The 13,673-nt window shown below is 44.8% G+C and overlaps 1 protein-coding gene across 1 annotated transcript in view; it reads left to right on the top strand.

Annotated features, from left to right (window-relative positions):
- Positions 1 to 13,673, top strand: part of TNC (tenascin C) — a 65,681-nt gene that overhangs the window by 18,318 nt on the left and 33,690 nt on the right. The window contains exons 10-14 of the mRNA XM_047068511.1: positions 4,789 to 5,061; positions 5,882 to 6,154; positions 6,759 to 7,031; positions 9,486 to 9,758; positions 12,049 to 12,321. Coding sequence (XP_046924467.1) covers positions 4,789 to 5,061; positions 5,882 to 6,154; positions 6,759 to 7,031; positions 9,486 to 9,758; positions 12,049 to 12,321 — 1,365 coding nt within the window. The remainder of the gene's footprint in view (positions 1 to 4,788; positions 5,062 to 5,881; positions 6,155 to 6,758; positions 7,032 to 9,485; positions 9,759 to 12,048; positions 12,322 to 13,673) is intronic.

The raw sequence follows: 13,673 nt of genomic DNA, 5'->3' as shown, positions 1-13,673 counted from the left end.
GTGAAATCATGTTCCCATCCTGATTTAGCCCTTCATGCTGCTCCAGAGTTCCTCATGACACTGACCTGGCCTGATACTATTCAATAATTCATTTATTTGCCTATGACCTGCCTCCTACTACCAACCAGAATGTAAAGACTGTTTCCTTTTATCCAGTGCTGCATTCCCATTGCCTTAGACACAGCCAAGCACACTGTGTGTGCTTCATGAGCATTCGGGGACCCCAGCTACTCCAGAGGGGTAGTGTTTCCATTGAACTTCTTGGTCTTTTCCTTCCACGTCTGCATTAACAGCCCAAATGCTATACCTTTAGGATTAAGGGAAGGGAAGCTATTCTGTTGTCTTCAATTAAGCTTACTCTGGATACAAAAGGAAGGAAAGAAAGGAGGGAGAAAGGGAAGGGAGGGAGGGGGAGAAAGAGAAAGAAAGAAAAAAAGAGAGAGGGAGGAAGGAAGGATGGAAGGAAGGAAGAGAGAGAGAGAGGGAGAGAGAGGGAGAGAGGAAGGAAGGGAGGGAGGAGGAGAAAGATACTATCCCTGTTAGTGTTGAAAAAAATTAGTGTGTTCAAGGCCTCTCCCCCATGCTTAACCCCACATTTATGTTCTGATAAACTCAGAATATACTCTGCTTAATCTCAGAATAAGAGTCCTGCTTAAAGTGGAGGCCATGAATTTGCCATAAGCAGTAAAGGACAAAGCAGACAGAATATGTAAAACACAAGGCCAATAAAGCATCTTTCCATACCAGCGTAAGACTCAACAATGATACTCCAGTAATTCTCCAGGGTTTGGGAAGCAGAAAGGTGGAATTTTGCTTATAGTCACAGCTGCAAGTAACAGAGAACATTCTGCTGCGATGCCATTTTTATTTTTTCATGGAGCAAACCAAATTTATTCAAATATTTAACCATCCAACAAATATTTATTACTTGACTGCTATGGGTCAGGCAATGCTGGTATATAGAACAGGAAGACACAACCCCTCTCCTCAAGAAACGATGCATGTTGCAATGAGAAAGAGAGAACACAAACCCAAATTATAAGAATATAGCTAGTCTGTTTGAGAGGGAAGTGTGGGAAGCTATGGGAACAGAAACAACTACCCATTCCAGACCCAAGCAAAGGGGAGGAAGGGTATCAGAGAAGGCTCTTCGGAAGATGTGATACTTGGCCGAGTCCTCAAAAAGGAAAAGGAGAAGGAAGTGCAGAAGGGGGTAATGACATTTCCAGCAGGAGGAACAGCATGTGAGAAACTCAAAGGCATGAGCAACTTCACATTAGTGAAACATAAGCTATCCAGTCCTGCTGTATGATGGAGGGGAGAACAGCTAGGTATGGGGTTGGAGACATCATCAGAGACTGTCTACAAGGGGCAGTGAATATTGTGTTGAGGGGCTCTGGCTTCATTCTTGACAGTGATAAAGAGTCACTGAAAAGTTTTCAGGCAGGCAAAGCTTTTAATTTTAATTATCTTGACTTTTCAAGATGACATCAAAGCAATTAAATCTACCCTTTGGGGTCCTTGGGCTTGAATTTGGCCATCCCCCCGCTGTGGGAGAATCATGGTCTCCCATTAATGAACACTAAAAGTGAATTCCTAATCAGCCAGCACTTGGTAATTACCGTCTTCAAGATGGTGGAAGATTTAAAGTTGGCACATCTAAAGGTTTAAAGTTAGCACAGCCAGAAATTCCTTCAGGCCAGCTGGTCAACCCACCATGAGCATAGAATTGGGATTTCGAAATTCTGATTTCCCAGGCCCACTGACATTGTTCAGAGGGTAGATGCCAGTGCACAGCTGTAAGAAGAAGACAACAGCCTTTTCATAAAGAAATGCCAAGAAATCCAGCGTGCAACTCCACAGCGGAAACACCGGGCTTCTGGGGCAGTGAGCCCACCAGTGTGTCGTTTGTTGCTGAAATGTAGAGTCTGCATTTATGTGAAGCCTTTTGGTCCCCACCTCAACTATTGTCTGATGTATTTTTATTCATATTCTTCCCTCCAATTTCATAATTATTATCTCTCTCCCTTTAATTTCTCAATCAAGTTTATTCAGCGAAAGTTACAGCTTTTACTTATCTGACTAGCATTGATTTAATGAGAGATTGCGGGCGCACGGATATCACCCATTATAGAAACACTCACAGACTGCTCACTAAAGATAAACCGATACTCTTTCTTGATTTGCTTAGCCAAAAAAAAAAAAAGTGGAAGAATAGTCAAACATTTTGGTGGAAGTATTATCCGCGTGATTATTACTATTTACTGAGCAACATGACATTATGTGAAAATTACTCTGTCAACTGTATGAAAAGATGAAGCAGGATGCAAGGGGCGTTGTATAATAGTATCAGTGGCATATAAAAAAGCCAATCCAAAGAAGATGGTTCTCCTCAGGAAAAGACATTCCCCACTGTGGATCCCCTCCTGTGCTCTCTCCATCCGTCTTTACTGCAAAAGCTTTCACAGACAAACCATAATCACCTCCTGCCTGCCTCAGGGAACTCCCTTCACCTGCCCCCCACCCCCCACAACCTGACTCCTAACATTGTCTTCATGGGAAAAAAAAAAGTTTTATGTCAGAATTAGAGAGACAACTTAAAAAGCAGTTACCTAAGAAGGAAAGACAGTGATTTAATTCACATAAAGGGGAAAATTGTCAATGTCAGCGAAGTTCCTGACAAGCAGTCTTGACAGAAGGAGGAGAAAAAAGAAGGAAGTAGGGTAAGAGGGGACATTTATGGGCTATAGGATTAATTTCTTTAACTTTAATGTGTTGCTTAGATTGTTTTTTATGCATGAAGACTGCTAGAATATTTGGAAAGGATGCACTTCTGATTTTAGCTGTGCTTAAATCCCAAGGCCATGGAGACAACTGTTTTATCTGTGTAGCACTGCTCCTGGCCTCCCAAGGGCCAGTGGGTTTAAGGATGAGTGACTCTCCCTTTCTTCCTCCAAAACCAGACAGATCACTTTGAGTTATAGGTCCTCTCTTTCTCATCAAGATCACGTTTTTGTGGTTAAGAACTGCTACGAGGTTCTGGGTGAGCTTCAGGGCATGAATTTTGGTTAAATGAGGAGCCTGTATGATGTAGTTCAATATCAGGTATGGTGAACATTTCCTGTAAGGCCCAGATAGTAAATATTTTAGACTTTTCAGGCCGTAAGGTTTCTGTCACAACTATTCAAGAGTGCCTTTGTAGCACAAAGCAGCCATCAACAATACATGAATGAACAAGCATGGCTGTGTTCCAACAAAACTTTATTTATGACACCAAAATTTGAATTTCATTTGTATTTCCATATGTCATGAAATATTCTTTTTGGGTTTTTCCCCCAATCATTAAAAAATATAAAAACCATTGTTAGCAGTCCATTTTTAAAATAGACAGCAGGCAAGATCTGACCCTCAGATCATAGTTTACAGACCCCTGTTCTGGATCAAACAAGATTTGAAGGAGGATAAGCTTTGTCAATATAAAACATTAGGAAGAACCTTTCCCCAGAACTTGGAAAAGTCTGAATTAAATAGATTCTTGAAAAGAAATCCCTCATAAAGGATATCTTCAATTTCTTTTTTTTTTTTAATTTTACTGTTTATATTATTTTTGAGAGAGAGAGACAGAGCACAGGCAGGGGAAGGGCAGAGAGAGAGGGAGACACAGAATCCAAAGCAGGCTCCAGGCTGCGAGCTGTCAGCAACAGAGCCTGACGCAGGGCTCAAACCCACAGACAATGAGATCATGACCTGAGCCGAAGTCGGACGCTTAACCGAGCCACCTAGGCGCCCCTTCAATCAGATTTCGAGCTAGGATTTTCAGGTTAGAAGTGTGCTTTAATGGACATAGGGTCCATTTGAAACTAGCAGCCAGTGTGAGGCATAAACACAGAAACAATTTGTTCTTTTAAATGAGCTCAAGGCAGTTCTTGCTCTGTTGTTTACAAGATCCATTTCCAGAGGAAATCCTTTCTTCCTAGGTCATGCAAAGCCCATTTAAGCTCAGCCCTGGGCAAATTATCACCTTGAAGGCATATTCAGACAGGTGCATTGTTATTGTACGTTTTGTGTTCAGGAGATGAATGAAGATGGCACCTTTGATTTTAATTGAGCTTTAATAAGCTCTGTTCCTCCCAGGCCTTAGTCTTTCCATCCAGTAAGGGACGATTTTGCAAAGACTCCTCGCCTTCCTCAGTATGCCTTCCTTGAATTGTGGTTAATTTATCTCTGATCTTTCTGAAGTAGTTTATGTGAACTGATTTGAGCCTCAGAAACGGACAAAAATTCCAACATAGAGACTGTAAAACAGACCTTCCGGAGGAGATTGAGGAAGCATGAGAAGGAAGGGAATCTAAAAGGAGCCCATTTTCTCAAAATACAGAAGGCTGAGCAGCTCAGACCAAGAATCCTGAGAATAGCAGAAGGCTGTTCCTTATGATCTCATCCTTAGAATGAGAGACACTTTCCAAAATGGAAACTGAAGCCTAGAGCACTCCTAATGTGGATATGTAGAGTTTTCTATATTCACAGGACACTGGTCAGTAGGAATATACCATTTCCACAAGACACACCCAAATATGCCACAAGGCAAAATAAAGTATTACATTGATTTTTCTGGTGATGTTTTGATGGCAACAGCAGCACTCGGGGATGCAGAAACGCAGCACTGGGCCCTGCCCCGGCTCCCACCGCAGGACTTTCAGCATTGGCAATGGGTTTGCCATTTCTGGGTTCCCAGAAGGAGAGGGATTTGAGGAATGGCTTAACTGACCCATCTCTGTCATTATTCAGACCATGCCCCTGAACTGGAAAACCTCACGGTGACCAAGGTTGGCTGGGATGGCCTCAGACTCAACTGGACCGCAGCTGACCGGGCCTATGAGCACTTTGTCATTCAGGTGCAGGAGGCCAACAGGATGGAGGCAGCTCAGAACCTCACGGTGCCCGGCAGCCTGCGGGCTGTGGACGTCCCGGGCCTCAAGGCCAACACCCCTTATAGAGTCACCATCTATGGGGTGATCCGGGGCTATAGAACACCAGTGCTCTCTGCTGAGGCCTCCACAGGTACCTCTTATCCTTCTGTCTCTAGCTTTTGCTTTTCCTAACAGGAAACTACCCACAGATAATCAGACACAACACATAACCAGACACAGTTCACTTGAAAAAAAAAAATTTTTTTAAGTTTATTTATTTTGAAAAAGAGTGCAAGTGGGGGAGGAGCAGAGAGAGAGAGAGAGAGAGAGAGAGAGAGAATCCCAGGCAGGCTGTGCAGTGTCAGCACAGAGCCTGATGTGGGGCTTGAACTCACAAACTGTACGGTCATGACCTGAGCCAAAATCGAGTTGGACACTTAACCGACTGAACCACCCAGGCGCCCCAGACACAACTTGCTTTTGAATGGACTCATTCTGCCCCAAGTTATGGCACCATGGTGTCTAATGGAGGGAAGCCATCAGGCTACATGACTCTAGGGGTACCTTTGACACCACAACCCATGTGAACAACACCCTTTGGAGTTGTGCACAGCCCTGCCTGGGGACCATACACGCAGCCCCAAAGGCAAGGGTCTTTATCTTCACAAACAGGCTCCCTCTTGGCAAGGGATGTTAAGACGTTATACTTAAAAGGAAAAAAAAATCACAAAATTAATCTCCTTGTCCACTGAAGGGTAGGACAGTTCTTTAGTAAAGTAAGATGACAAATATTTTTCTATACCTCATGCTCTTTGTTCTATTCCTCAAATTTAGGAGGAATAGCTGCATGCTGCATGTTTATTAAGACAGTCATATATTTTTAAGTAATATAAAGCCTATTCTTGTGTTCAAGACTCCCTGGATCTTGCTGTGTGATTTAATCATTAAACTAGTTCTTTGTCCTTCTCCAGGGGAAACTCCCCATTTGGGAGAGATCATGGTGTCCGAGGTGGGCTGGGATGCCCTCAAACTCAGCTGGACTGCTCCGGAAGGAGCCTATGAACAGTTTTTCATTCAGGTGCAGGAGACTGACACAGTAGAGGCAGCCCGGAACTTCACAGTCCCCGGAGGACTGAGGTCCGTGGACCTGCCTGGGCTCAAAGCAGCCACTCATTATAACATCACCATCCATGGGGTCACGCAGGAATTCAGCACGACTCCTCTCTCTGTTGAAGTCTTGACAGGTATTCTAGACTGGTTCATTAATTTACTTCCTCCCTTTGTCTCTGCTCAGGAGGGATCAAAGCTCTTCCTGCTGTAAGCTGGGCTCAGCCCCTGCCACATTGGGGAACACCGGTGAATCATCCCCGCTCCCATCCGAATGTCATATCCCTTATTTGGCCAAGTCCGAGTGTAGCATGTTAGCCAATTCCATGGAAAATTCCACCTACTCTTCCCTTACAAAAGTGAGAGGTGACTTTTCTTTCAAAGCAAGTTTTCAGTCATAACAGCTAAGAAGTTGGAAAACACAGTTTGCAAGTGGGAAAAAAAAAATTGGTCTGAGCTCATTTTAAGAACACACTAAAAGATTCCCCCAAAGCCCCATTTATATGTTAAGAATGGAAGTTATGAACAATTCCTAGAACTATCTTTCATTCCCGGAGACTGAACAGAAAACCCCTGGCTTTAGTGCCAACAGAGTGTGCTCTACACCTGCTGTAAATCATGCATCTGTAATCAACACTAACCAGACAACTCATCCCAACCTCAGCCAAAATGTCATCTCACCTGAATCCTAGCACGCAATTACCTTTTTTAGTAACTCAGCAACTCTTTGTCCTTACGCAGAGGAGGTTCCAGATCTGGGAAACCTCACAGTGACCGAGGTTCGCTGGGATGGCCTCAGCCTGGACTGGACGGCCCCCGAAGGGCTCTATGAGCAGTTTGTCATTGCAGTCCGGGAGGCTGACCAGGCCGAGGAAGCTCACAGTCTCACGGTTCCTGGCAGCCTACGCTCCGTGGAAGTCCCAGGCCTCCGGGCCAGTACCCCTTACACGGTCACCCTGCGTGGCAAGGTCAGGGGCCGCAGCACTCGACCTGTTGTTGTGGAGGCCATCACAGGTATAGGACCCTCCTCCCATACCCGGGACATGATTGAGCCAACCTCTCTTTGGAAGAGAGAGAACATTCCCCACGTGTCCGAGTGTGGTCTCAGTGTTCCGACAGGCAGCGTGAAGGGAGGCTCTAACTCAGGAAGGGCTGGGTTGGAATTGCACCTTGCTGGATTTTCTTGGGTCTAGCATTTTACATTTCTGAGCTTTCTTTTCTCACCTTCAAATCAAAGATAATACTCTCCCTCAGAACATGGTCCTGAGCAGTAGATGAAATAATGACCGAAAATGCTTAGCAAAGCTCCATTCCTGTAGTAAATATTGAATGGCACATAGCTAAATATATAAGATAACCATGTAACTAATAAAAATAGCATAAACAGTAGGGCCATGGTGGCACAAGAATAGGGTCAGAACTTTCTAGAGAAATCTTACCATTAGAGGCCTCAGAGGCCCTAACGTTGTCCAACTTGTAGTCACATCTCTATGGAATAACCTTTGAAATGATCTTCTGCCGAAATTGTTCAAGTCTGTCTCTCCTTAAGAGACACTCAGGGAAGGCATATTTCCAAGAAAAAGCAGCCACATTTGACTTCAATGTTTTTCATTCAGTTTAGGGAGGAAAAACAATTTATCTCAATTTGTCCCCTGGAAATATGCTGTTCCATCTGTCATTGGAAACTCTGTGCTGTTTGTGAGTTTTTAGAAACCGCTTTGAAGGGGGCAAATGGGCCAAATTTTTGGTAATCGGGTTCTTATGCTGGGCCCTCAGTCCATGCCCTTCTCTATCTATCTATCCTGTGTTTTGATAATACTATCCAAATAACCTAGTTCAAATAAATTGTTCTCCTTGCTCACATATACCAAGTAAAGTTGGTGCTTGTGAGAAACGACACACAATTCCAAAAATGAGAAAGGTGATGTTACGATCTAGCTGTGCTGGCTGAGTCAGTGTTACCCTGTGCTGCCTGGAATGTCTTCAGACCCAGTGAGCCAGAGGGGCTATTGAGGCACCTGTGATCTGGATGCCGGATGCTAACAGTCTCTATCTGTAACAACAGAATTCCTTTTGCACGTGAAACCTTACCAGGAACCTCACTACGTGCCAGATAAATGAACAGCTCTTCTTGATGAGCTAGGAGGGCAGGGGGGACTGCCTTCACTGATACCCCCACAAGAGCACCAAGGCTACATGGTCATTTGAATACAGCCCCTCAAAAAGGCTGAGTTTGCTCAGACTCACAGGCACTGAGAACAAGTGCCTCGGTGCACCTTTCTTGGCTGCTGGAATCCTTACAGATATTTTCTTTTGTAACTTCAAGTGCATGGCCACGGCAGCCTTTAAAAAGTCTGAGCGGTTGCATATAATCCTGAGAGGTATCCCACCAAGCAGTGGGTTTTCCCGTATTCAGAATCCAGACTTTCTAAAATCGGCAATAAGAAACACGTTAAATCTCCTTGCTACATGGTAGGAAGATCAATAGTGGGCCCTGCTCTGCACCATTGGCTGAGCAAAATTTACCACTTTTAATTAAAAGTGGGCACTCATTTCGCACAAATGGCTTCGCTTCATGATGCAGCCACTCTTTGTTCTGGCACAAAGTACTAGCAGAAGGTGGGAGGGAAAGAACCAAGCCAAGAATCTAGTGCAGAACATTTGATCCCTAAAAGCCGAGTAGAGTCCAGAGAAAAAACATCACACATGTCCACACTGAGACAACATACACTTTATAAAGCCTGCCTGATAGCAGGTGGCTATAAGACAATAAGCAATAAGACAACCTCTTCAACATGAAGTCCTGAAGTGAGGCTGATAATTCTCTCCAGTATGGTTGAGAAGTTCCAAGGGGAAACATCTAAACGGTGATGTATTTGTTGGGTAGCCACTTACTGGGCACTCACGATGGCTTAGGCATGATACTCAGGGGTTTATAAATGGTATTTAGCCATCACACAGTCCAGTGATATGTCAGCCCCCTTTATAGGTGAGCAGAGTAAGACTCAGAGATGAGCTGGGTGACGGGCCCAAGATGACCTGGCTAATAAAGATCATTGTGGGAATTCCAACTAAAGCCCAGCGGCCTCCAAAGCCTCCACTTTTAACATCCCTTTCCCCCTTACCCTGACCCACAATCCCACTTTTCCAACTGCCCTTTCATTTCTGGCCATGCATGTGCAGAGACCCCCTGTGGGTTGTGCAGTTGTCCAGACAGTATTGCCATCTCAAGGATGAACAGCGCAGATCTTCCCCTTTCTGACTGTTTTCAACTCCTGAAGAAGGGCTGTGGCCAGATTACCACAATTCAAGTCAGAAGTAAATGCCCAGAGACCAAGAATGACCACACTTGCACACAAAAATTCTCTCGCCTCTTTCTCTCTTCCCTAGAGCTGGGCTGTGGGATGTTTGGTTTCCTCCTTTTTTTGGTTTGCAGAACTGACAAATAACGTCTCTGTCCTTCTTCAGAGGAGCTCCCCCAGCTGGCGGACATAGCCGTGACCGAGGCTGGCTGGGATGGCCTCAGACTCAACTGGACCACAACTGATCAGGCCTATGAGCACTTTGTCATTCAGGTGCAGGAGGCCAACTGGGTGGAGACAGCTCAGAACCTCACGGTGCCCGGCAGCCTGCGGGCTGTGGACGTCCCGGGCCTCAAGGCCAACACCCCTTATAGAGTCACCATCTATGGGGTGATCCGGGGCTATAGAACACCAGTGCTCTCTGCTGAGACCTCCACAGGTACCTTCCTCCCCACTGTTGACGCCCCTCCCCAAGCCACCCAGCTTTCTCTCCATGAAACTTTGCGGAAAGTCAGCTTCTCTCCATGTCTGAGTCCTTGCCTTATGCCCCTTAGTGGCTGGTCATGCATGTCCAGAGACCACACCATAAGATGTGCCTTGGTCTGGATGCCTCTGCCATTTTGAGGATGAATGATAAAGATGTTGCCTTTTCTGACCTCCAGCCTCCAGCCTCTCCCAGACTTCCTACCACTAACTCTCTTTTGAATGATGGCTTTCGGTTTCAAGAGACAGCCTGATGGTTTTAATTCTCTTTTCCAGTGCTAGGATATAACTAAAAGCCGTCCCTTACCATGTGTGAGTTCTGGTAGAGCATAGGTTATTTACTTTAGAGGGTCTTTTTGCTAGTTGGAAAAGGCGCTTTTCTATCCCAAATCCCTCAAGGGTATGGGCACTGTGGTTCTTGCATTTAAAAGAAATGTTTTAATTTAAATGTTTCTTTAAAATACACAGAGTATAATAAGAGAACTGAATTGCCCTCCTCCGGGCAGTTCTCTCAGATACTGAGTCATTGTTAGAACACCAAATTAGCAAATAGCTAGACCAAAAAGAAAAAAAAAAATCACACAATTATGACTGGAGACAGTACCAAAGAAAAAGCCATTCATTCAGAGAAGTACACACAGCAGCATTTGAAGCAAGGAATGTCCCAGGCTATGAATGTCAAAGATCTGATGCCCTTTTTGCTCTTTTAAATAAGAGTTGCTCCCTGGAGTGTTGGCCTTTGCATATGGCGCACTCCCAGCGCTGACCCAGGAGGGTGTGCTGTGCCTTACTAGTCACTCCGCTCCAGTGACAAGGCAGTCAGTGTTTCCCCAGGGGCCTGCCTCAGCAAGCAGCCTTCCCCAGCACCGTTCTCCATTGCGCATCTTCCTATATGCCTCCATTGGTTGGAAGCTCAGTAGAGGTTGTCTTGCTTGGGTTTGCATATGCCTGCCCCATTTTCAGGTAATTATGGCAACCAAACCTTCATGCAAACCTGTACAACCTCACTGATTCCAGCAAAAGCATAGACCTGCATTTTAGCCTCCATCATTTCAATAACCCTCACTGAGATCAACAGAATACAGACAGCCACTGTATGAGTGGTGACCTTGAAATGCCTAGAAATTGCAACTGGCAACGATATCGGACATTCATAAATCATCCCTTCCCAGAAGGCAAGAGAAATCACCTGCCGCTTCTGATCTTTCCTGCAGACCTTGTGGTTGGGTGCCCTTCATATTTTTATGTGTTTTTTTTTTCCTTCTTAATGATAGCGACATTCCTGTTTCTGATGAAATGGTATGAGAGGAGGAAGGTCCATGACCCCATCGGATCTGTGTCTCACTAAATGTGATGGGATGGGAAGGCCTTCCCCTTCCCTGCTAGAGAGGCACTACTTGCTCCCCACACCTTGCTTCTGCTTGCCTTCTGCATATTTTATTCCAATTGCACAGAAAAGCACTGGTAGGACCATCTCCAAGACAAAATGTTATTTCTTGGCCGGACAGGGGTTGCCTGACTGCCTTGCCTCGGCTCAGCTCTCTTGGTTGGCAATGTAAGTAGTAGCTTTCTTGGCTCCCGTAGAGGCAGTTAAGAGAGGACGAGCTATTCTAACAGAATATGAAAGCAGCTGGCCCTTGTCAGAAGTATGATGAAAATACCAAGAATCACACTGACAAGTTGCCAGTTCCCTTTAAGTCACAAAATCAGAAGCCTCAGGGTACCACCTTTGGGAGGGTGATGGCATCAGAATTATTTAGCCTTTATTTAAATAGATGGGAGCTCCCTCAAAGCAAAGGATGCCTGCAGGAGGGAGCCAAGTAACTGTGGTCTCCTGAGTGCAATTCTGGCAACTAAAGACTGCCAGCACTCATATCTCTTGACCGATGGCCAGCATCCCTGCGGCGGGGCTCCCAGAAGCATCTGAGCTTAGGCACCACGGTTCCAGCTGACATCATTCAGATGTCTTCTCACACACGGGATCTCAGCCAGCTTGATCATGTATGGCTGCTCCAGAGCAGGGGAATCCAATTTGCCAGACCTTCCTCTTTTCTTCTTTTAACAAATCCCCTTTTTCTCTCCCGCTGGCACTGACTGGTAACACTGCTTGGTTTCCCCCTAACCCTGAACTAGCAGGTCTTTCTACCCAGCCATGTTTCTCTTAACAACCTCAATCTTAAAACACAGGCCAAATAATCAACCCAAATTCATTTATTTTTTCTTCTTCCCTACCCTTCCTTTTTCAGCTGCAGAACCTGAAATTGGAAACTTAACTGTTTCTGACATAACTCCTGAGAGCTTCAATCTCTCCTGGACAGCCACCGATGGGGCCTTCGAGACCTTTACCATTGAAATTGTTGATTCCAATAGGGTTTTGGAGACGATGGAATATAATATCTCTGGTGCTGAACGAACTGCCCACATCTCAGGGCTACACCCTAATAATCATTTTATTGTCTACCTCTCGGGACTTGCTCCCAGCATCCGGACCCAAACCATCAGTGCCACGGCCACCACAGGTACATCTGCCTTCTCCATTCTGACCGCCTCTCTCTAGAGTCTTCTTTGCAGGGTGAAGCTGCTCATTCACTCCTTCTTTGCAGGGTGAAGCCACAGTGCATTAACTGCTCCACAATGCTAGGCTAGAGCACTACTTAACATAACTCTCTCCAACAGCAGCCCAAATGGTGGATTTCTGTTAAGCCCTTTGCCTGATCTATTACTGACCAGGACATTTGCAGCATAAAATGTAGTCTGGCCCAGATTGCCATATGGAATCTGGAGAAAAGAATTCTACCCTTCTATACCTAAGAAGCAAGAGTTGTCCTTGATTTGGAAAGATGTCTGCATCAAAAAAGTCTTAAAAATTATATTTTGTGTTATCCTAATATCTTTGGCCTCCTAATACCCAAATATCCCAATGGTCTAATGAAATCGTGTTGGTACTGTTATTTTTTTTCAACTTGGAAAATGATAAAAAAAAAAAAAAAGCAGATTACTAATCAGATGGGTGCACAAGGAAGTCGTGCCATCCAGACCATCCCAAATCCAGTGCAATCTCTAGGAGAAAATACATGAACAGGCTGTCTTGCTCCCAGAAGAGTAAATGGTTGATTGCAAAAATAGAAGTCGTCATGTTTATACAAGGAACTTGGCCAGCCAGAGTATAAGCTGCTCTCACTTAAATTTGTAGTGTCTGTGGTACACATCCTATGTGAGGCCCTCTCTGGCACGCAGCAAAAGAGAATTCTCTATCTGAATTTGAAAGGAGAGGCTTAGCCATTCAAAATAGCATTCTTAGCACATTTTGGATAATGAATCCAAGAAAAAGGTTGACATTGTAGCATCAAAATCATCTAACACTTAAGTCACCCATGGCTGAGGGAAGGTCTGTCCTCATTCTGCGTGAGACTACAGATTGTTAGCAGGGTGGTCTGTCATCTTCGCCATATTAAAGTACACAAAAACCTGGAGGAGAAAATTATTCAGCCCCTTATATTTGTTCCTCATGGCTCAAACTGGGTTTCAACAAGGACAAGTCTTTTACCAAAGGGTGAAGTCTAAAACTTTATGGATTTAGTCTTATGTGTTTTAGTTTTTGACTCTATTGTAATAGTGTTTTAAATTGACACGCTTTCATATTTTTTTCTGCTTGCTTTAGTGGCCGAAGCTCTCCTTAGCCACCTCACTATCTCAAATGTGACCTGGGCCAGTATGGCCCTCTCGTGGAAAGCCCAAGAGGCTGCCTTTGATAGCTTTCTTATCGAAGTTAGGAATTCTGACCACGGCCAGGAGACGGTAGTGCGTTCTGTACCTGCGGCGTCTCGCAGCTCAGTCATCACCAACCTCACGGCTTCTTCTAATTACACTG

The sequence above is a fragment of the Lynx rufus genome, unplaced genomic scaffold (assembly GCF_022079265.1).
Source record: "Lynx rufus isolate CCGP_SWC_20201006 ecotype Redwood Valley unplaced genomic scaffold, mLynRuf1.p SCAF_10, whole genome shotgun sequence".
Classification (NCBI taxonomy): Eukaryota; Metazoa; Chordata; class Mammalia; order Carnivora; family Felidae; genus Lynx; species Lynx rufus.
The sequence above is the reverse complement of the archived record's forward strand: the minus strand, read 5'-3'. Positions and strand labels throughout refer to the sequence as shown.